The sequence below is a fragment of the Pristiophorus japonicus genome, chromosome 12, assembly GCF_044704955.1.
Source record: "Pristiophorus japonicus isolate sPriJap1 chromosome 12, sPriJap1.hap1, whole genome shotgun sequence".
Taxonomy (NCBI): Eukaryota; Metazoa; Chordata; class Chondrichthyes; family Pristiophoridae; genus Pristiophorus; species Pristiophorus japonicus.
This window is the reverse complement of record NC_091988.1, coordinates 157,809,251-157,834,085: the sequence shown is the minus strand read 5'-3', so window position 1 is coordinate 157,834,085 and position 24,835 is coordinate 157,809,251. Positions and strand designations below refer to the sequence as shown.

At 44.3% G+C, this 24,835-nt stretch overlaps 1 protein-coding gene across 1 annotated transcript in view; it reads left to right on the top strand.

Annotated features, from left to right (window-relative positions):
* The window catches only part of ctnnbl1 (catenin, beta like 1), a 248,412-nt gene that overhangs the window by 102,592 nt on the left and 120,985 nt on the right, over window positions 1-24,835 (top strand). The window contains exons 10-11 of the mRNA XM_070894879.1: window positions 13,103-13,251; window positions 19,689-19,870. Coding sequence (XP_070750980.1) covers window positions 13,103-13,251; window positions 19,689-19,870 — 331 coding nt within the window. The remainder of the gene's footprint in view (window positions 1-13,102; window positions 13,252-19,688; window positions 19,871-24,835) is intronic.

Below are 24,835 nucleotides of genomic sequence, written 5' to 3'. Positions count from 1 at the left end.
GAGAGAGGGAGAGGAGGGAGGGAGGGAGAGTGAGAGCGGGAGGAGGGAGGGAGGGGAGGAGAGAGGAGGGAGAGGAGGGAGGGAGAGGGGAGAGAGAGGGAGAGGAGGGAGGGAGGGAGAGAGAGAGGGAGAGAGAGGGAGGAGGGGAGAGAGAGAGGGAGAGGAGGGAGGGAGGGGAGAGAGAGAGGGAGAGGAGGGAGGGAGGGGAGAGAGAGAGGGAGAGGAGGGAGGGAGAGAGAGAGAGAGAGAGAGAGAGGGGAGAGAGGGAGGGGAGGGAGGGGAAAGAGAGAGGGAGAGGAGGGAGGGGAGAGAGAGAGGGGGGAGGGAAAGAGAGGGTCGGGTCGGGGAACAGGAGCGGGTGTCGGGTCGGGTTGGGGGGGGGGGGACCGAGTGTCGGGTCTGGTCGGGCGGGGGGCAGGAGCTGGCCGTGGGAGGAGCCTCATTCACGCAGCCCCAGTGAGGCCATTGGGCCAGGGCTCGGGGCTGCGTGCTTCGGGCCTATCCTACACAGTTTGGCGCCTGGAGCTACTGCACTTGCGTGCCCACTGTAGCGCGCATGTGCAGAGGTCCCGGCACTGTTTTCAGCGCAGGGACCTGGCTCCACCCCCCCCACAGCTCGTGTTGGCTGCGCCGAGTGCCACAGGACCTGTAAGTTGGTGGAGAATACCGAGGATTTTTTTCGGCGCGAAAAACGGGCGCCCAGCTCGGAGGGGCGCCCGTTTTTTTTCTTGTGGAAACTTGGGCCCTATGTCTCTATTTATAAAGCCTAGGATCCTGTATGCTTTTTTAACCACGTTCTCAACCTGTCCTGTCACCGTCAATGATTTGTGCACATACCCCCAGGTCTCTCTGTTCCTGAACCCTCTTTAGAATTGTGTTGTTCAGTTTATATTGCCTCTTGTTCTTCCTACCAAAATGCATCACTTTTCACTTTTCTGCGTTAAACCTCATCTGCCACTTGTCAGCCCATTTCACCAGTCTATCTATGTCCTCTTGAAGTCTAACTCTATCTTCCTCACTGTTCACTATACCTCCAAGTTTTGTGTCATCTGCAAATTTTGCAATAGTGCCCTGTTCACCTAAGTCGAAATCATTAACATATAACAAGAAAAGCAGTGGTCCTAGTACCGACCCCTGGGAAACACCACTGTATCTCTTCCTCAGACTGAAAAACAACCATTCACCACTACTCTCTGTTTCCTGTCACTTAGCCAATTTCGGATCCATGCTGCCACTGTCCTTTTTATTCCATGGGTTCCAAATTTGCTGGCAAGCATATTATGTGGCACTTTATCAAATGGCTTTTGGAAGTCCATGTACACCACATTGCTCACATCAACCCTCTCTGTTACCTCATCAAAAAAATTCAATAAAGTTGGTTAAACACAAGTTGCTTTTAACACGTCCATGTTGGCTTCCCTTAATTAATCCACACGTCCAAATGACAATTTTGTCCCGGATTATCATTTCTAAAAGCTTCCCCATCACCGAGGTTAAGCTGACTGGCCTGTAGTTGCTGGGTTTATCCTTGCACCCTTTTTTGAATAAAGGTGTAACATTTGCAATTCTCCAGTCCTCTGGCACCACCCCTGTATCCAAGGAGGATTGGAAGATTATGGCTGGTACCTCCGCAATTTCAACTTTTACTTCCCTCAGCATCCTAGGATGCACCCCATCCAGTCCTGGTGACTTGTCTACTTTAAGTACAGCCAGCCTTTCTAGTATCCTCTCTATCAATTTTTATCCCATCCAATATCTCAACTACCTCCTCTTTCACTATGACATTGGCAGCATTTTCTTCCTTGGTAAAGACTGATACAAAGAACTCATTTAGTACCTCAGCCATGCCCTCTGCCTCCATGCGTAGGTCTACATTTTGGTCCCTGATCGGCCCCACCCTGCTTCTTAGTGCCTTTTTTTATATTTATATGCCTATAGAAGACTTTTGGAATCCATTTTATGTTAGCTGTCAGTCTATTCTCATACTCCCTCTTTGCTCCTCTTATTTCCTTTTTCACTTCCCCTCTGAACTTTTTGTATTCAGCCTGGTTCTCACTTGTATTCTCAACCTGATATCTGTCATACGCCCCTTTTTTCTGCTTCATCTTGCTCTCTCTCTCTTATCATCCAGGGAGTTCTGGCTTTGGTTGCCCTATCATTTCCCCTCGTGGGAATGTACCTCGACTGTACCCAAACCGTCTCTTTAAAGGCAACCCATTGTTCGATTACAGTTTTGCCTGCCAGTCTTTGATTCCAATTTAACCAGGCCACATCATTCTCAACCCACTGAAATTGGTCCCCCTCCAGTTAAGTATTTTGACTCTATATTGCTCTTTGTCCTTTTCCATAGCTAAACTAAACCTTATGATACTATGATCACTGTTTCCTAAATGTTTCCCTACTGAAACTTGATCCACCTGACCCACCTCATTCCCCAGAACCAGATCAAGCAATGCCTCCTTCCTCGTTGGGCCAGAAACATACTGATCAAGAAAGTTCTCCTGAACACACTTCAGAAATTCTTCCTCCTCTCTGCCCTTTACATTATTACTATCTCTGTCCATATTAGGAAATTAAAGTCCCCCATTATCACTACTCTAAAGTTCTTGCACCTCTCTGTAATTTCCCTGCAAATTTGCTCCTCTATATCCTTCCCACTAGTCGGTAGCCTATAGAATACACCTAGTAGTGTAATGGCACCTCTATTGTTTCTTAACTCTAACCAAATAGATTCTGTCATTGACCCCTCCAGGACATCCTCTCCAGTACTGTAATATTCTCCTTAATCAATACTGCCACCCCATCTCCTTTCTTTCCTTCCCTTTCTTTCCTGAACATCTTGTATCCAGTAATATTTAGTACCCAATCCTGCCCTTTTTTGAGCCAGATCTCTTATCCATCATTTTCCCATGTGGCTGTTTGCGCCAGAAAGTCATCAACCGTATTTTACCTCGCTTCGTGCGTTGACATGTATGCACTGTAATCCTATCTTAGATGATCTTGTATTTTCTCTTAGTATGGTATAAGGTGGGGTCAGACTATCTCTTATTCTAGTGCTATCTGTATCTCCCACTCTTTTGTGCACCATGTTTCTCCATTCTAATGCTACATCCTGGTGCCCACCCCCCTGCCAAATTAGTTTAAACCCCCTGTGAGAATATTGGTCCTGGCTCTGCTGAGGTGCAACCCATCTGGCCTGTACAGGTCCCACCTCCCCCAAAACCAGTTTCAATGTCCCAGAAATCTAAAGCCCTCCCTTCTGCACTATCTCTCCAGCCACGCATTCATCTGCTCTATCCTCCTATTTCTACACTCTCTCGTGGCACCGGGAGTAATCCAGAGGTCCTGCTTTTTAATCTGTTTCCGAGCTCCTTAAAATCTGTCTGCAGGACCTCATCGCAACAACCTATGTCATTGATACAGATATGGACCAAGACCTCTGGCTGTTCATCCTTCCTTGTCAGAAAGTTCTGTAGCCGCTCAGCGGCATCCTTGACCCTGGCACCAGGGAGGCAACATACCATCCTGGAACCATGTCTGCGGCCGCAAAGACGTCGGTCTGTTTCCCTAACTATCGAATCTCCTATCACGGTTGCTTTACCAATCTTCCTCCTCCTCCCCCATCCCCCTTGTACAGCTGAGCCACCTGTGGTTCCATAGACTTAGCTCTGGCTGTACACCCAGAGGAACCATCGCCCTCACCAGTATTCAGTACAATACCGGTTGGAGAGCGAGATACACTCGGCACTCCTGCACTACCTGCCTGCCACTCCTTTTCTGTCTGGCGGTCACTCATTCCCTCTCTGCCTGGACACTCTTATATTGCGAGATGATCACCTCCTGAAACGTGCTATCCATGTAGCTCTCTGCTTCACGGTTGCATCGCAGTGACACCAGCAGCTTCTCAAACGCCAAAGCCTGGAGCTCGAGCTCCTCCAGCTGACGACACTTCTTGCACATGTGGTTGTCTAGGACACTGGAAGCTTCCTGGATTTACCACATGGCGCAAGCTGTGTATTCCACAGGACTGAGGTGCCCTGCCATGCCTCTATTTAATAGATTATTAACTAACTTATCAGAAATAAGCTTAGAGCTTAAAAAAAACTCCCACCAGCTATTCACCAAGCAGCTCCTTTCCTTGAGCTGACATCACTAGGGTTTGTACTCTGATGCCACTCTTTAAAATTCTGCCTGTGTTGAGTTGCTCAGGTCCGCTGCCTCTGCTCTCTGGTCTCCTCTACCTCGCTCTTTATCTTGCTCTAGCTCCTGCTCAGGTCCACTGCCTCAGCATGGTGCTTTTATTCATTTTCAGTTAATTGTTTATTTTCATGAGTGGTTAAAATAAAAGATAAAGAATATAATGTTGACAGCTTTGCTATTTGAGTTCAAAAGTGACCTGTGATTTACAGTAAAGATGCATCCATTTCTGTGATGTTAATGGGCCTCTTTAACCCTTTGAGCTATTATTGGTGCTACTCCAGTGCACTATTTATAATATATATGTCAATAGACACAATTTTTCTAATGTCCACTACTGCTGTTGTATGGCATGTTGAATGTATGGTATGTTTAAGGTAATTTGGGAAAGAAACGCTTGGTTCAGCTATTTGTTTAAGAAGCATAATGACTTTCTTACTGCAAATACCTAAATAAATTGTAATAATTTAATTTCCCTGTAGAATAAATGTATTATTTTTAAGTCAGTAGTCGGCAACACAAAATACATTCATATAGCTGTAGCACTTAACCTGGTGATACTGACTTGCATTGCTCAGTGACTGTGGGCCCAAGTTTCGGATGTCCTCCCAGAACGTCTCACTCCGAGAGGCCTGCCTATTTTTTAGAATAAATAAAGCACCTAAAACTTACCTCGTGATTCTCCGAGTCCAGCAGGCCTGTTTCACAGTTAACGCAGCACAGCACAAGCAGCTGGGGGCGGAGCTACAGCCCTGGGTCAAAAAGAATGCCGACAGCTGCACGCGTGTGCAGTAGCTCCTGGCCCTCCCAGCGCGTCCTATCTCCGGGCGACCCTATCCCTAGCCGAAGGGACGTCACGCTGTTCACCGCCCTATCCCGGGCCGAGTGGCCTGTCTGCCTCACCATCCCTCGCCTCGTCACCACTGCCGTTACCTCCTCGGTGGCGAGGTGGCACGAGCACCTATTCGGCGGGGTCTGCCCGAACTCCTCCCCGGAGACGGGCCCCGCCCGAACTGCAGCTCTTCGGTGTCGGGCCCCGCCCGAACTGCAGCTCTTCGGTGTCGGGCCCCGCCCGAACTGCAGCTCTTCGGTGTCGGGCCCCGCCCAAGCACCTCTTTAGCGGCGGGGCCCGCCCGAGCACCTCTTTGGCAGCAAGGCCCGCCCGAGCACCTCTTCGGCAGGCTGTTGGAGGGCTCCCGGTGCTGCAGTAGGTGAGTAGAAACTCTTAATTTTTATTGATTTTTTTTTTAATGTTTTAATTTTTTATTGATTGGTTGATTTATTATTGATGATGGCTCTTTATTGTTTAATGCTTTGTAAAATCCCCTAGTTTCCCCTCTAACTTCCCTTCCCCCCACCCCCCACCCTCTTGCTACTTGCGCCTAATTTCTAAAGTGTAGGCAAGGTTTTTCTGAGCGTACAAAAATCGACACTTACTCTGTTCTAAGTTAGTTTGGAGTAATTTTTCACTGCCTAAACTTGCAGAACAGGCGTAAATGGCTGATAACGCCCCCTTTTGGAAAAAAAAAACTAATAAAACGAAACTATTCTAACTAACTAGAACTGGAGCAAACTAAATGCCAAGAATTGCGATTTCTAAGATACTCCATACTAAATTAGTTGCTCCAAAAAAATAGGAACAACTCGAGCCGAAACTTGGGCCCACATATATAACAGATTTGAAGTTCATGTTTTACTGTAATTTAGCCACAAATTCATGTTTCTAGGTTTATTTAATAAACTATAAACTAATGCTTATTTCGATGCATTCGTATAAAAGTCATTTAGATCATTAGGTTTTGAATGCGACAATTTAAAACCAAGTATTCAGACATCTCACGCAGTGAGTAGTAGATATTTCATTCTAGTTAAAATGCAAAATTGAAAATGCAAGAAGATGAGATGTTATTCATTGCAAGGAACAGTGGGACAGAGTTTGCACTCTGCCCCTTGACAACTGATAACCCACTGTGCAGGATCAGGACAACCTGACATGTTACATTTCTGTGATAGTGTGTTGATACAATACTCTGCCTTGTTGTCCCATTCTTATTCAGAAGATCATAGGTAATTAATAGCAATTCCCATATTATTCATTTTACTGATCATCTTGATCCATGCTTCTGTTTTCTGTTCTTTACTGGCTGGTAGAACACCCAAAGTGCAGAGAAATGGTGAAGAGGCATGCTACTGATTAGAGTGAACAGCAAGAAAGCTGAAATGTTGTAATGTTTCAATGCCCCATTGTCCAGTAGGCCAGAATGAATGGAAAATGGAGCCGCTACCTTAGTTAATACATTTTTCTTAAATTCTGAAATATTTGATATTAAAAATTCTTCCACTCTTGTGATTTGCCTCAACAGGATCTTTGTAAATTGATGTTGCCCGAGGTTTTTTTTTACATTTTTATAATCACTCTTAGTTATGTCATTAGTACATCACCAAATTTTCAAGTTTTTCTTGTTGGTAAAAATGGTTGGTTGAGAGGTGAGGTACCAACGCTTTTTGTGGCGGAGGAGCAGTGAGGGATCGTGACGGAGGTGTGGAGAGAAATCATAGCAGAGGTGTGGCGAATGAGGGTACGTGGTCCGAAGAGCCGAGGGTCCAGGGGCAGCACGGGCCAGCCCACACTGCTATATGTGTGCGCACTAGGTCCGTGCAGCAGAGCAGGTCTCCAGTCGTCCCATGCCACTGGATAAAGGCCTAATTCTGTCAAGCCCGTGTGGTGACTGATGTGCAATGGTCCCCCCATGTTAAAAAAATCCACGCCCAGGCATCTTCCACCCTCTCAATTGGAGTTCAGGACTGGAACATCTGTGAACTCGTGGAAACAAGTCATCCTCGTTCAAGGGACCGCCTATGATAATGATGATGATGACTAACATTAGTAAAGTTATATCCATCAACACAACATTTATGTAATGCCTTTAACATAGCTGAACATCCCAATGCACTTTATAGATGTTGATTGGGACTGAATGAGCAACAGTGAATAAAGGCGCTGCTCCCCAATGGTGGAGCAAGGGAAAGGAGAATAAATAGAAGACCTGAATTGGAGGAGCAGAGCACTTGGGAGAAGCTATTGGGCAAAAACGAGTTTGCAGAGATAGAATAGGACACGACCACGGAGGGATTTACAGATGAGGACAAGGATATTAAATGTTGAAGGATAGGAATCTAGTGGAGGGAAGCAAGGACAATGGTGAAAGACAAATGAGACTTGGTATTGGGAGGGTTACAAGCAGCGGAGTGCTGGACAAGTTGAATTTTCTGAAAGGGTCGGATGGGAAGCCGTCGTTGGATTACTTGAGTCTGGAGTGGCAATGGCATGTATAAGGGTTTCAATGGGGACAGAGGTGGGCATTATTCTGGAAGTGAAAATAAGCAATTTTGGTGATGGATAGGACGTGGGGTTTAAAGCTCAGCTCAGGATCTTACATAATGGCAATATTATAAGCAGTCTAGTTCAGCCTATGAAAATGTCCAGAGAAAATAAACAAATCAATATCAGTGGAGTGAAGCTTGTGGTGGGGACGAAAGACGAAAGTCGATGGCTTTGATTCTTCCAGTGTTCAGCTGGAGGAATTTAGGACTATTTCAGAATCTGATGTCAGACAAGCACTCTGACAGAAAGGAGGCAATCAAGGTGGAGTTGGGGGTCATCAGCAACAACCAAATAGTCAAGAATCTGGGACAGAAAAGGGAGGTTGGAACAGGGACAATAATTAGCCAGGATTGAATGGGTTGTGTTTTTTTTTTAAAGAGAGGCTGGCTATAATGGTTTCAGAAGGGAGAGAAATGATGCCTGAAGAAAGGGAACCATTGATGATGTCAGCCAGTATGGCGACTGGAATGTCCTGTGAGGGGGAGATCCATCATCTGCTCTCCTAGCGGATCCAGAAAGCAAGTGATGGATCTCGTGCGTGAAACAAGAGATGCATGTCATGGCCTGTTTGTGTTTTATTCCCAGTTGACTCAAAAAAGCTCAGACAGAGCAGAATTGCTGTTGGGAAAGCATTTTTGGCACTAATGGAAGCGTAGGTGGAAAGAAAGGAATGATAACAAAAGCCCCTGAAAATCAAAGTGTCAGCAACACCAGAAAAAATATATTTTTTTAAAAAACACTGCAAAGATGGCTTGAAAGCTATTATCTGAATCTTTATACAGGTACAATGTCTCAAATCTGGCTATCCGAAAATCAGAATTGTCCGAAATTTTTGAGAAAATTCCAATTTGATATTATTGTCCAAAAACCGGCGGGCCGCTATGTATTAAATGGCGTGCACGTTCCGAGCCTTGCTGAGCCTTGCCGAATGACCCTTGACCCGGCTCAACCCACACCACCATAAGCACACGTATGCTCTTCAGACACTCTGGTGTTTATCGTGATTTATTGTGAATTTGTGTTTGCCGTTGCAACCATGACAAAAAGGCCAACAGCTACCCCAATGGGCAATGGTGCAAAGAGGAAAAGTAATTTGTTGTCAATTGCCAAGAAAGTGGAGTTACTGCAGAAATTAGATAGAGGTGCGCCAGTGCGAAGACTGAGTAAGGAATATGGTGTTGGAACCTCCGCCATTTATGCTATAAAAAACAAAGAACAGATCGTGAAGTTTTATGCAGAAAGTGACGCTCGGAAAGAAATGAATGAGAAAAACTATGCATAAGCCTAGAAGTGATGATTTGGATCGAGTAATGATGGAGTGGTGGCAACAGAGAAGTCGTCTGGCCCAATGTTGATATTCCATGCAGAACTGAAGATTGAAACTCCATGTGACTACTCTTCCGGTTGGCTAACCAAATTTAAACGGCATCATGGCATCAGGCAATTGAAAGTGTGTGGTGAAAAAGCCTCAACAGATCATGAGGCAGCTGAAGGTTATATGGACGAGTTTGCTAAACTAATCTAAAATGCCGACGAGACAGTACTGTTTTGGCACTAAATACCAAGAAAGACATTAGCAACAGGTGTAAAAGACGCCAAAGATAAATTGACTGCTTGGTTGTGCAAATGCAGCTGGAACACGTAAACAGATAAGAAATTCAGGCCAATTGAGGAAAAAAATCTGGGTCCTCTCCGACCCATCCAGGCGATCGAAACTAGTCCAGGAGATCACCCTGGCCGTATTCGATTCCCTGCAGTACTTACCATCGTATCTGCGCCAGCCAACAAGAGATTATCCAGTCTAATTCCACTTACCAGCTCTAGGTCCGTAACCGTGCAGGTTACAGCACTTCAAGTGCCCATCCAAGCACCTTTTTAAATGTGATGAGGGTTTCTGCATCCACCACCCTTCCAGGCAGTGAGTTCCAGACCTCCACAACCCTCTGCGTGAAGAAACTTCCCCTCAAATCCCCTCTAAACCTTCCACCAAGCACTTTAAAACTATGCCCCCTCGTAATTGACCCCTCCACCAAGGGAAATAGGCTCTTGCTATCCACTATATCCAGGCCCCTCATAATTTTATACACCTCAATGAGGTCTCCTCTCAGCCTCCTCTGTTCCAATGAGAACAAACCGAGCCTATCCAATCTGTCCTCATAGCTAAGTTTCTCCATTCCAGGCAGCATTGTAGTAAATTCCTCTGCATCCTCTCTAGTGCAATCACGTCCTTCCTATAATACAGCGACTAGAGATGTACGTAGTACTCCAGCTGTGGCCTAACCAGAGTATTGCTCGTGTTCTATGCCTCGGCCAATAAAGACAAACATTCCATATGCCTTCTTAACCACCTTATCCACCTGCCCTACTTTCAGGGATCTGTGGAAAAGCACTCCCAGGTCCCTTTGTTCATCTACACTTTTAAGTGGCCGACCGTTTAATGTGTATAGCCTTTCCTTATTAGCTCTCCCCAAGTACATTACCTCACACTTCTCCGAATTAAATTCCATTTGCCACTGTTTTGCCCACCAGACCAGTAGATTGATATCCTCCTGCAGTCCATGACTTTCCTCTTCATTATCAACTACCCAGCCAATTTTAGTGTCATCTGAAAACCTCTTAATCATACTCCCTTTATTCAAATCTAGATGTATACCACAAAAAGCAAAGGACCCAGTACTGAGCCCTGCAGAACCACACTGGAAACATCCTTCCAGTCACAAAAACATCCATCAACCAGTACCCTTTGTTTCCTACTTCTAAGCCAATTTTGGATCCAACTTGCCACTTTGCCCTGGATCCCATGGGCTTTAACCTTCGTGACCAGTCTACCAAGTGGGACCTAATCAAAAGCTTTGCTAAAGCCCATATACATTACATTGTATGCACTACCCTCATCGACCCTCCTGGTTACCTCCTCAAAAAATTGAATCAGGTTAGTCAAATGCAATCTTCCCTCAACAAATCCGTGCTGACTGCCTCTAATTAATCCTTGCCTTTCTAAATGTAGATTTATCCTGTCTTTCAGGATTTTTTTCAATAATTTTCCCACCACTGAGGTTAGGCTGACAGGCTTGTAATTACTCGGCCTTGTACTTGAAGAGGATTGATTTGCAGCATTATGCGGAAAAAGCTGAGATGTGGGAGTTAATTGGACAGTTCTTTCAAAGCCCCACAGGCACGACAAGCCGAATGGCCTCCTTGTATACAGAAATTAGATTTGAGTCAAACAAACCTGAAAATCTAAAATCTCAGATTTGCTGGCTGCGGTTCACCAAATTTTCAGGTGGAACTTGACCAGATATCTGCCAGCGATACACAACATGAACATTTCTGGTCACCAAAGAAACAGCGGCAGGAACTTCCTGCTGAAAGAGGCAGGAATCTCATCACATTATAAATGGGGCAGGAGGATGTGCCGACATTTTGCAAGGTTTGTGCATGTAGGAAGCTAAGTGCTCTTCACACCCATTCAGGGTTAGAATCATTGAATCTTACACACACAATTTTTACTAGCTGTGTGCCACTTCTTTAACATTTGCCATATTTGTAGTGTCAGCCTTATAGAAACATAGAAAATAGGTGCAAGAGTAGGCCATTCTGCCCTTCGAGCCTGCACCGCCATTCAATGAGTTCATGGCTGAACATGCAACTTCAGTACCCCATTCCTGCTTTCTCGCCATACCCCTTGATCCCCCTAGTCGTAAGGACTACATCTCACTCCTTTTTGAATATATTTAGTGAATTGGCCTCAACAACCTTCTGTGGTAGAGAATTCTACAGGTTCACCATTCTCTGGGTGAAGAGGTTTCTCCTCATCACGGTCCTAAATTGCTTACCCCTTATCCTTAGACTGGTTCTGGACTTCCCCAACATTGGGAACATTCTTCCTGCATCTAACCTGTCTAAACCCGTCAGAATTTTAAACATTTCTATGAGATCCCGCTCATTCTTCTGAACTCCAGTGAATACAAGCCCAGTTAATCCAGTCTTTCTTGATATGTCAGTCCCGCCATCCCGGGAATCAGTCTGGTGAACCTTCGTTGCATTCCCTCAATAGCAAGAATGTCCTTCCTCAAGTTAGGAGACCAAAACTGTACACAATACTCCAGGTGTGGCCTCACCAAGGCCCTGTACAACTGTAGTAACACCTCCCTGCCCCTATACTCAAATCCCCTCGCTATGAAGGCCAACATGCCATTTGCTTTCTTAACCGCCTGCTGTACCTGCATGCCAACCTTCAATGACTGATGTACCATGACACCCAGGTCTCGTTGCACCTCCCCTTTTCCTAATCTGTCACCATTCAGATAATAGTCTGTCTCTCTGTTCCTGCCGCACGAAGCTGTTAGGGTCACTGACAAGCAGTCGATCGACTATTTGAGAGCAATGTCGTTTCCAGGGAGGGGACCAGGCGGTGTGCGCTCTAATTACATCATTACTGCCGTTCCCACAGAAGCGGGGCGGATACCTTCTCCGCCTCAAAAAATCTCGAGGGCACTATCCCGATCGTCTGAGAGTCCGCCCCGACTATTTCCACCCCATTACCGCCGCTAACTGCTCTTTTATTAAAAAAAGGGACAATTTCAGCCCCTATGGGTTCTGTCTGACAGATCGCTCTATAAACCTATACTACTTTGAGTTACTAGTCTGAATTATGTTGTCAGCAAGGATTCTGAACTGAAGTTGAAGGGGGCATCCCATCCTGGAAAGAGAGTCTAGTCTGCACAACAAATGAAACACACACAGCTTGCTCCCACTTAATTTTACATATTCCAGAGGCAAAATAAAGTAGAACACCAACTGATTAAGAACGTTAGTTGGTTTCACTGGACTTGATTTCAGCTTCACGATAGAACTTTAGTTTGAATCAGAAGCTCATAGTTTGCAGCTCCATTGCAGGACTTCAGTACGTTATCTAGGCTGACACTACAGTGCAGTACTGAAGGAGTATTGCATTGTCAGATGTGCAGTCTTTCGGATGAGGCTCCATCTGGCAGTCTAGGTGGATGTATAAGATCCTATGGCACAATTTGAAGAAGAGCAAAAGAGTTCTCCCAGTTTCCAACAATCCCTCAATCACCACTAAAACCATATTAACTGATCATTTACTTCATTGCTGTTTGTTACACCTTGCTGTTTGCAAATTGGCTACCGTACCGCGTTTGCCTATAAAACAAGTGACTGCACTTCAAAAGTAATTTTAAAAAATTCATTCATGGCAAGCCTTTATTGCCCATCCCTAATTGCCCTTGACTTGGAGGGGAACTTGCAGGTGGTGGTGTTCCCATGCATCTGCTGTAAAGCGCTTTGGAACTCCTGAAGCTGTGAAAAACGCTATACAAATGCAAGTTTTTTCTTTTTCTATATTGTAGTGGAACTACAGTTTCCAAACCTCTAGCTTTTTAGTATTTTTTTCAATTATGAAATGTCTTTGACCTCATTTAAAATCTTGCATGCTGTAATTTAGTGTTGGCCTAATTCTGATATGATGAATAAAAATCTTCTCTCATCCTTTTTCAGTTGTTCAAACGTCATAATCCCAGTACAAACGAGGAGCTCGAAATGATGGAGAACCTGTTTGATAGTCTTTGTTCATGCCTGATGTTAAGCTCAAATAGAGATCGATTTCTGAAGGGTGAGGGACTGCAGCTCATGAACCTAATGCTCAGGTAAAGGCACTTTTTTAATACTTCGCTCTGAAACCAAAATGTAATGTTTGGGCTGTACAGAATTAATCTTTTAGTGTCTTTTATACTTGCTGAGGTTTCAGCAGTGATTTGGCTAGAACCATAAAATTAATGCAGATTGAACATGGATCAGTTTATGTTTGGTTTGATGCAGACAGAATTACTAACTAATGCCAGACTCATGTATGAAGCAAAATATGGACTGACTAAAATACCTGTCCATCATAGCTCATTTTTGTTTGGGTTCAGTTAGTTGTTACATTGGGCCCAAGTTTCGGCCTGAGTTGCTCCTGTTTTTTTTGGAGCAACTGGTTTAGAATGGAGTATCTTAGAAATTGCAATTCTCGGCATTTAGTTTGCTCCAGTTCTAGTCAGTTAGAACAGTTTCACTTTGGAACAGAATTTTTTTTCAAAGTTTAGGCAGTGAAAACTTACTCCAAACTAACTTAGAATGGAGTAAGTGAAGATTGTTGTACGCTCGAAAAAACCTTGCCTACACTTTACAAATCAGGCGTAGGTTACAAATTAGGCGAAGGGAACGAGAGGGGGGGGAAGGAAAGTAATTAAATTCTACAAGCATACAACAGTCATACTTATACAAATAAAGATCCAACCTGAATAAAAATTTATAAACAAAGCAAAGATTAAATATTCCATGTTCCTACCTGTGTGAAGCAGCAGCAGCCTTCGCGCTGCAGTGCTTCAGGCAGGCCTTTCATGTTGGAGACAGGGGTGGCGTCAGTGTCTCGACGGCAGCCCAACAGCGGCAGCAAGCAGCCTTCGAGCTGCGGTGCTTCAGGCCTTCCTTCCATCAGTGGCTGGACGGCAGCAGAAGAAACAACAAGCAGCCTTCGAGCTGCGAAGGGGACTGAGGCCATTCGGCCACGGGATAGGGGCGGCGTCAGTGGCTGGACGGCAGCCGAAGAAACAGCAAGCAGCCTTCGAGCTGCGAAGGGGACTGAGGCCATTCGGCCACGCGATCGGGGAGGTGTCAGTGGCTCGACGGCAGCCGAAGATACAGCAATCAAGCAGCCTTCGAGCTGTGAGGGGGACTGAGGCCATTTGGCCAGGGAGAGGCAGCCACATTTAAACTTAAATTTGCAGAATGGGTGCTGCATTGTCAACACCACGTATTATGCAAAAAAATCACTCAAATTAAATCACAAGCCTTTCCAGGGGTCCACGAGACAAATCTTCACTTTTCCTCTTGTCCCTTTAAAAATGGCCGCGTGCCAATGTTTATTTCCCACTGGGTTGCCGGCACGACGTTGCTTTATTTAAATTAGGCCCGCCCCCCACTGCTTGTAAAATCGGCACGAGTGTCTGGCTCCGCCCCCCGCTGTTCTGTGCGCGCCGCGCCAAGCTGCTGAAGACCTGCGAGGAGCCGGAGAATATCGGAGGTTTTTTTCAGCGCACTTTCGAGCGTGAAAAACGGGCATCCAGGTCAGGGCTGCGCCGTTTTAGGCACGGCCCGAAACTTGGGCCCTATTTTAGGTGAAAGAGAATTAGACATGTGCATTTAGATGTTTGAAATTGTAATTATTGAGGAATTGAATTGGTGTCTCAGGCTGTGTGTTGTGAAAATAAGATAACATTGGACTGTCCATGACTTGGGCTCACTTTAGAGTTGACAAAGCTTCTTCATTTTGCTGGCAGTGCAGTGACAGTTTAATCAGACTGCTGAAACCTGGGAATTGGTTTAAGGTTGAAAGAATAAATATTTCTAAAATCATTTGGGGACAGTGTAATCAATGCATTGATTTCCAAAAGTCTAAATGCTAACTGAATTCATGCATCTGCTATCTGTCAGGCATGGTCTCATAGAGCTGGAATCGACTGACCTGTAGATTGAAGGCAATAAAGTAAATATTTCTAAAATTTGTCAAAACCAAAGTGGGTAATTTTCTACCTTTTCATTCATTTCTAAACCAAATCTTTATTTAATAACTACTTCTTGTAAAATTCAGAACACGTGTCCATTTTGTTAAACTGAAAATAATCTAATACAAGAAATGAACTACTCAACCATTTACAGGTATTAATATACTAATGAATCTCTCATGGCCTTGCTTGGGGATAGTCAGAGGAAACAGTATGCCTTTCACTTGTGTTTGATGGAATGGGCTGAGACTGCCACTTCTGAGGCAAACAAAATAACAGACATTAGTTATTACTATTACTGCATTACCCATTGATTTTAGCATACTGGGGACACTAGAGTGTCATCAACTCAAGGATTTCAATATATTACAGATTTGTGACACCATTTGATAATCCTGCAGTATTTTAAATTAGATTTTTGTGTAAACATGGATTACTTGTATAGTTTTATTTATAAAGATTATGAAGCCATGTACATTGTTGCTGTTTTCATGACTCATAATTTAACAAATGAATAGTTCCTGTAGCATTTTGCCTCAACAAAATTAGGATGGCTGAAGTAACGCTCAGATCTAGCATAATATGTGTGCAAAGACAGTGATTAGAACAGATACTGTCAGATTTTCATTGTGGTCTACTTATTTGCAATTTGCAGATAGAAGCTATTGATAAGAGACTTCTGCAGATTATAAAGACAGAAAATGCTGAAAATACTCAGCAGGTCAGGCAGCATCTGTGGAGAGAGAAACAGTTAACATTTCAGGTCGATGACCTTTCATTAGATCCAAAGCAAATGTTCAATCCACCTGTCTGGGTTGTATTCTCACACATATTGCAGAGATGAAACCACTAGTTCATCTGCTTTCTTTATATTTAAAATACTTCTAGATTTTAAATACACGATAAATTCTTTCAGAATACAGATCCTAAGATTAGTACCACATTAATAATCTCCCATTTACCTACACCTTATGATTGAGCTCAATTTTGGCCAGGAGTTGCTCCGTTTTTTTTTGGAGTAACTTGATTTTTCTGGCGTATCTTAAAAATCCCCATTTTGCACATTCAATTTGCACCAGTGTAAGTGAATTAATTATGATTGTTTTAGTTTAGTTTTTTTTCTCAAAAGGGGGCATTACCAGCCACCTACGCCAGTTCTGCCCATTTAAGCAACTTTGGCCAGCTAATGGTTACTCCAAATCTACTTAGGCCAGCGTATGTGGCCTCTTCAGAAAACCCTTGCGGAGAGTTAAGAAATCAGCGCAGGTAGGTACATTGGAGGCCATTTGGCCCGGGCAGCAGAACTGAGAAATCATCCAGGCAGGAGCACCATCAGTTCTGCTGCTCGCCCGCTCCTAGCCCTGGCCGAGTGAGTTTCAAAAGACTCAAATTTAATTTGGTCACTAATAAAAATCTTAATGACTAACCAATGTGAATAGGATCAAACAGCTATACAGGATATCATATGATAAACTTCGCAAAGTTAATTTACTATACAACAGAAGCATTCATGGAAGCTTAAACTACAAAAATAAAAGAAGTGGAGAGGACCTGTACCTAAAATCACCAAGCATCAAACCTTGCAAACAAAAAGTTCTAAGAATTAAATAACAAATAAAAAATTGAAGTAAGTCCTACCTTCATCTTAAAACTGGGCCCGGGAAGGCAGCGAGCCTGCTGGTGCAGGAGGTCACTCGGCCTGGGCTAGGGGCGGCACGACAACATGCACCGGGAGGCCACTCAGCCTGGGCTAGAGGCGGGAGCGATGGGTGTCGAGATTCAACGCGGCACCTGTATTCCACGGGGAGAGAGAAAGAGAAGTTGGGCTGCAAATGAACGGGGGGGTTGGTGGGGGGTGGGGGAGGGAGGGGAGGAGGAGAGCGAGTGAATGCGGCATCTGTGGGGAGAGAGGCAGGGCCAATTGCCAAATTTCGGCACCACTGCGCATGCGCGGACATCACAACCCGATTCCAATGCGCATGCGCAGACGTCCCGGCACTGTTTTCAGCGCAGAACGCTGGCTCCTACCCCGACTCGACTGACCACGCTGCGCGACGACTAGAGAGAGGCCAGACAGCGGCCAAAGTGGGGAGGAATTTTTTCGGTGCACTTCTCAACGGAGAAAAGCGCCGCATCTCCGGTAAGTGCACCGAAAAAAGGGGTGGGTCAAAATTGAGCCCTATAAAACTAAAATTTGTCAATCTTCATTGCATTCATGCTACTCCTTTGTGTGACGGAAAACCACGTTTTTCCTGAGGCAGCCCTATGTATTGACCTTTGTTGTTGTGGACGTTTGGGAACTATTTTCATTAAAGTATGTGTTTGCATATTTATTGCAGGTTTCCGTGTTCCAAATTTGAAGGGCAAGCCCGATCTCTAAAACTACAGATGCCTCTGTTCTATTGCAAAACTTTGCATCACATGAATATTTTTGGACATATCTAAGGAAAATGAAATACTAATAGTGTGTAATGTCCGAGACTGGGCATGCTTCTTGTATTTAATCTCAAAATTCAAATGGAAACTTTTGTCTTAAGTCAGGGTTGATCAGTAACATTTTTGCTAAGGACCACAATCCCAGTATACATCTGTAATATGTTTATTCCCTCTCTCCCACACTGAAGGAAATTTGTTTTTAGTGCATCGGCCCAACATTTCCTCCCAAGATTCCTCGGTAGTCTCAGTTTCTCTTCATACGATTCAGTCATTCTCCTCTAACTTTGATGGAAAGGGAATATTTGATGGTCTGGCTACATTTTATTTATCTTTGCTGTCAACTCGTCAAAAGGCATTTTTATTCTGGAAGATGGCAGACGTGTAGTTGTCTCCCGGTGTAAATGACCTGACATTCATGGGACAAGGGCAGTGTACATCCTCGATAATGTGGATCTACAAATCTGTGTTTGGGGTAAGGCTGCCTGTTTCAGTAAACACAGTGAGATAGTCCTGAGTGTTAACACTTTGGGTCTCTGTATTGTACAGCAGAGCCAGGCACATTTACATCGTCCACTTTCTGACAATGTAAAAGGAGGAGAGTGGCATGCAGCAGTCACTGCCAAAGGGAATCTTTTAATCTGGTGCAAAAATACCTCATTTCTGATCTCGGGATTGTAAGAAACGATTCCTATTTGATGTAAATTCCAAACAATAATTACTATCATGCAGGAAAAAGAAAGAACGAATTTGCATTTATATAGCATGTGTCACAACCTCAGGATGTCCCAAAGCACTTTACAGCTAATAACATATTTTTGAAGTGTAGTCACTGTTACAATATAGGGAAATGCGGCAGCCAATTTGCTCACAGATCGGTCCCACAAACAGCAATGAAATAATAACCAGATAATCTGTTTTTATGGATGTTGGTTGAGTGATAAATATTGACCAGGACACAGAGAGAACTCTTCTGTTCTTCTTTGAAATAGTGCCATGGGATCTTTAGAGGGCAGATGGAGCCTCTTAAGAAAGGATGATGTACCAGTTGTGATGCAAGCAAGCCCATTCTCTGGGGAAGGACTTGAGTTGAGGTTTGGTCCTTACCAATGAGCAGGGGGGAAAAAAAGAGGGAGAACTCATCTACTGTTGAGTGCCAATTATGGAGGCTTGAAAGCAGGACTGCTGCCGCCTTTGTATCAGGATTTATTTTGTCCAAAAGGAGTTGGGATTAGAAGATAATCTCATAAAAAGAAAACCTTGATGCTTGACAGAAAGTGTTTCTCTGTATGTTGAAGGTTGCTAATAATCAGCCTCTATATCCCAAACTCTCCAAATACCCATATCTTGTGTTCACTGGCTCCTTCACTAATTACTTGCATGCATTGCTTGGTTATGCTATACATGGGTGAACCATGAAATCATCAGTAATGTCGTGAAGCCTGCCACTGGTGAGCCCCTTCCTTTGTGCACCTAATGACCAGTTTACTTGCTGCTCTTTTGGGATGCTCTGTAACTGATTCGATTTTTCTCATCAGTTTAATTTTGCCTTTAGTTTTAGAACCAAGTGGGACCACACATCAAATTGAAAGGCTGGATGGTAGGTTCCGACCTTCCACTTCTGCCATTCCCTCGTCAAATCCCACAAGCAGTGCAAAAACATAGCAAAGATTTTTTAAGGTTTAAAAAAAAAAGCTAATTTAAGGGCTTGATTATATTTAAATTGTTGTGACAAGAGTAAATTTTGAGTTCTACACAGAAATAAGCAAATGAGTACCTGCAATTTATTACAGAAAATAACCTCTAAGTGAAAACCTACTTAAATTATTGAGATGATTCTTCTGATTTACATACACCAATGTGTTGTGCTTCCTATGGGGACTGCAGAGGTAATTCTGCACCATTATGAAAGATGAGATCTGAATCTTGGAATTAATTTTGAAGAATATGTACGGTTAGTAAAGAAATTATCCCCGTATTCCGAAAGTCCTAGTTAGGATTTGTAGCGAGTTTTAAAATTTTACTGCAACATTTTTAAACATTGCATGTGATGAAGAGAAGCATTCACTTGTTTTAATCAACCCTGTATAATTTATGTTTTATAGAGAAAAGAAAATGTCACGAGCCAGTGCTCTAAAGGTGTTGGATCATGCGGTGATTGGTCCTGAAGGGTCTGATAACTGCCATAAGTTTGTGGACATCCTTGGACTAAGGACAATATTCCCTCTTTTCATGAAAACGCCAAAGAAAATGAAAAAAGCTGGAATGACAGAAAAGGAACACGAAGGTGAGCTGTGAGGTCAGATCCCTTAACCTTCCAAAAGCTCTACTCAAATTTTTGTGCAAAATAAAATGAGTAAAGGATAATCCCAGAGTAGTTACCCACTGACAATCACTGTTGCGCAGGTCTAGCTTCTTTTCAAACGAGCACCATTTAGAATATTTCCAGATAAATTGCATTAAATGTTCTTGCCTAGACTTTCTTTCTCTTTCCTGCAGCACAAAAACAGACTTCTTGAATCATATCTTGGAATATTCATGAATCATATCTCGGAATATTCATGAAGAATGTTTGAAATTGAAAATGGGGAAAAGCTTTTAGGCCAGCTTTGAGTTAGCTTTCGGGTTTATTATTTTAAATTCAGCACATGCATTCAATGTCCTGGTGTGCTTCTGCCTATTAGAGTGTGAGCGAGAATCGGTACAGTGTAATGTTCTGGTGTGTTTTCCTCAGGCTTCGTATTGCTGCCATGCGGATAGCAGATAAATCTGTATTCCTGAAGAGTTGACTGGAAAAGTTGAGACAAATCTAATTAGTGTTTGTTAAACATAGCTGAAAATCGATCAAACCTTTCCCATAGGACAGGATAAAGACAAAAATGTTTTCAAATAATCCTTTTCTGGTTTTAAAGAACATGCACAGCTCTAATTAAAAAAGCTTATGAGCAGAATGTTCAAGTATACATCCCATTATGGTTTAATCAGCATCTTTGAAAAGCCCATCACTTAAAACTATTCGATAATAAATTAAAGCTAGTGGACTCGAGTACCAGCAATGAATGCTTTACCATTTTAAACTTGAGTTGCCTAATTATGTTGAGAGTTTGTAGCATTACAGTTTTATTACAGAACTCCATGTTCTGTTATAAACGGTGAAGAAGGAAAATCTCACTCCTCATTTCCTTTGCCCCGGACAGCATTGGACATATCAGGCTTATAGTTCTTTTCTATCTCAATTTCTATTTCCTCTTTTAGTTGGGTAAGGCGAGAAGAAGCACGATGTTGAGGCTGCAGTTACACAAATTCCGATCGGAGACAAGCTCATGTTACATACGCTGTAGTCACAGATTGACTGTCAGTCAGATTTCTTGAATTTTTCAGCAGTTTTGAAGCTGGCTCCAGGCCCCTCAATGTTGGCATGATGATGCTTGCACAAATCAAAAACGAGGATTGGAGGTGAAAATTGGAACATAAGGGGCTAGAAACACCATTGAAGTAGAACTTTACAGCACAGAAGGAAGCCATTTAACCCATTAAGGAAAAAGAGTGGGAGAGCTATAGTGGTAAAGAATTCTATTGTAAGGGGAATAGATAGGCATTTCTGCAGCCGCAATCGAGACTCCAGGATGGTATGTTGCCTCCCTGGTGCAAAGGTCAAGGATGTCTTGGAGCAGCTGCAGGCATTCTAGAGGGGGAGGGTGAACAGTTGTTGTGGTGCATATAGGTACCAACGATATAGGTAAAAAAAACAGGATGAGGTCCTACAAGCTGAAGTTAGGGAGCTAGGAGTTAAATTAAAAAGTAGGACCTCAAAGGTAGTAATCTCAGGATTGCTACCAGTGCCATGCGCTAGTCAGAGTAGAAATAGCAGGATAGTTGAAATGAATACGTGGCTTGAATAAGGTGCCAGAGGGAGGGATTCAAATTCCTGGGACATTGGAACCGGTTCTGAGGGAGGTGGGACCAGTACAAACCGGACGGTCTGCACCTGGGCAGGACCGGAACCGATGTCCTAGGCGGAGTGTTGCTAGTGCTGTTGGGGAGGGTATAAACTAATATGCCAGGGGGATGGGAATCTATGCAGGGAGACAGAGGGAAGTAAAATGGGGGCAGAAGCAAAATGTAGAAAGGAGATAAGGAAAAGTGGAGGGCAGAGAAATCAAAGGCAAAAATCAAAAAGGGCCACATTACAACATAATTCTAAAAGGACAAAGAGTGTTAAAAAAACAAGCCTGAAGGCTGTGTCTCAGTGCGAGGAGCATTTGTAATAAGGTGGATGAATTAACTACGTAGATAGCTGTTAACGGATATGATGTAATTAAGATTACGGAGACATGGCTCCAGGATGACCAAGGCTGGGAACTCAACATCCAGGGGTATTCAATATTCAGGAAGGATAGACAGAAAGGAAAAGGAGGTGGGATAGCATTGCTGGTTAAAGAGGAAATTAATGCAATAATAAGGAAGGACATTAGCCTGGATGATGTGGAATCTGTATGGGTAGAGCTGCGGGACACCAAAGGGTGGAAAACGCTAGTGGAAGTTGTGTACAGACCACCAAACAGTAGTCGTGAGGTTGAGGATGGCATCAAACAGGAAATTAGGGATGTATGCAATAAAGGTACAACAGTTATCATAGGTGACTTTAATCTACATATAGATTGGTAGTACGGTGGAGGAGGATTTCCTGGAGTATATAAGAGATGGTTTTTTAAACCAATATGTCGAGGAACCAACTAGAGAGCTGGCTATCCTAGACTGGGTGTTGTGTAATGAGAGAGGATTAATTAGTAATCTTGTTGTGCAAAGCCCCCTGGGGAAGAATGACCATAATATGGTAGAATTCTTCATTAAGATGGAGAGTGACAGTTAATTCAGAGACTAGGGTTCTGAACTTAAAGAAAGGTAACTTCGATGGTATGAGACATGAATTAGCTAGGATAGACTGGCGAATGATACTTAAAGGGTTGACGGTGGATCGGCAAGGGCAGACATTTAAAGATCACGTGTTATGTATTTAACCCCTTGCCACCTGTATCACGCCACCACCAGAGGGCCTATCTGTTGGAGTCTCAAGGGATCCCAGCATCCCTTGGGAGCACTGTATATAAGCAGGCCACCCACGAGGTACCTGCACTCGAGTCTTATTAAAGGAGCTAAGGTCACACTTGCTCATTGTTCACAGTACTCAGTTTCATGCTTTATTATGAGTGTATCAATTGGTGACAAGGTAACAAACAACTGCGTGAAAATGCAAAGAACAGTTGGTATCCTGGAGAAGTTCTCAGAAGGGGACAATTGGGAGGCCTTCGTAGAGAGACTCGACTAATACTTTGTGGCCAACGAGCCAGAAGGGAACGAGAACGCGGCCAAACGAAGGGTGATCCTCCTTACTGTCTGTGGGGCAACAACCTATGCCCTTATGAAGAATCTTCTAGCTCCAGTAAACCAACAACTAAATCCTATGGAGAATTCTGTATGCTGGTCCGGGAGCATCTAAATCCTAAGGAAAGCGTTTTGATGGCGAGATATCGATCGGTTCTACACATGTCAACGGTCGGAGGACCAGGAAGTGGCGAGCTATGTCGCCGAACTAAGGCGCCTTGCAGGACATTGCGAATTTGAGGGATTCCTAGAACAAATGCTTAGAGACATTTTGTACTGGGCATTGGCCATGAGATAATCCTCTGCAAACTGTTGACTGTTGAAACTCTGAATCTAAGCAAAGCCATAAAGATAGCCCAGGCATTTATGTCCACCAGCGACAACACCAAACAGATTTCGCAGAGTAAAGAGGTTTCGGCTAGTACCGTGCACAAAGTAACGTCATTTTCGAGCAGGAACATACATGGCAGAAAGTACACGCCGGCTGCTGCTGCACGACCTCAGATGACCCAGAGTCCGCCATCAATCGTTAATGCGAGGCAGTTAACACTTTGTTGGCGCTGTGGAGGTGATCATCGGGCCCATCAATGCCGCTTCAAGCACTATGCGTGCACCGGCTGCAGAACAATGGGACACCTCCAGCGAATGTGCAGGCGAGCTGCAAACCCTTCAAATCACCACATTGCAGAGGAAGATCGATCCACTGTGTATCAGGCTGAATTGGAGACTCATACTGAGGAGGCAGAAGTGCACGGGGTACACACATTCACCACGAAATGTCCACCAATAATGTTGAAAGTTGAACTGAACGGAATTCCTATATCTATGGAACTGGACGCGGGTGCGAATCAGTCCATAATGAGTAAAAAGGCCTTGACAGGCTGTGGTGCAACAAGGCACACAGGCCCAAGCTCAGCCCCATTCACACCAAACAAAGAACTTACACCAAGGAAGTAATCCCTGTAATTGGCAGTGCAGAAGTCAAAGTCTCTTATGATGGAGCAGTACACAAACTCCCGCTGTGGATCGTGCCAGGGGATGGCCCCAGACTGTTTGGCAGAAGTTGGCTGGGAAAAATCCGCTGGAACTGGGACGACATCCGAGCGCTTTCATCTGTCGAGGACGCCTCGTGCCCAGGTTCTGAGTAGATTTCCATCGTTGTTCGAGTCGGGCATTGGCAGCTTCTTGTGGTCGAAAGTGCAGATCCATTTGGTTCCCGGTATGCGACCCATCCACCACAAGGCACGGGCGGTACCATATATGATGCGTGAGAAAGTGGAAATTGAGCTGGGCAGGCTGCAGCGAGAAGGCATCATCGCGCCGGTGGAATTCAATGAATGGGCCAGTCCGATTGTCCCGGTACTTAAAGGTGACGGCACGGTCAGAATTTGTGGGGACTATAAAGTAACGATTAACCGTTTCTCGCTGCAGAACCAGTACCCGCGACCCAAGGCAGACGACCTATTTGCGACACTGGCTGGAGGGAAGATGTTCACCAAGTTGGACCTGACCTCGGCCTACATGACGCAGGAGCTGGAGGAGTCGTCGAAAGGCCTCACCTGCATTAACACGTACAAAGGTCTGTTCATCTATAACAGATGCCCGTTCGGGATTCGATCGGCCGCGGCAATCTTCCAATGGAACATGGAGAGCCTGCTAAAGTCAGTTCTTCGCACCGTGGTTTTCCAGGACAACATACTGGTTACAGGTCGGGACACAACTAAGCACTTGAAGAACCTGGAAAAGGTTCTTAGTCGATTGGATCACACGGAAACGCTCAGTGTGTTTTCCTGGCATTGGAGGTCGAGTTCTTGGGAAGAAGACGTCATCAGACCCACCGACGCCAAGATGGGGGCCATCAAGAACA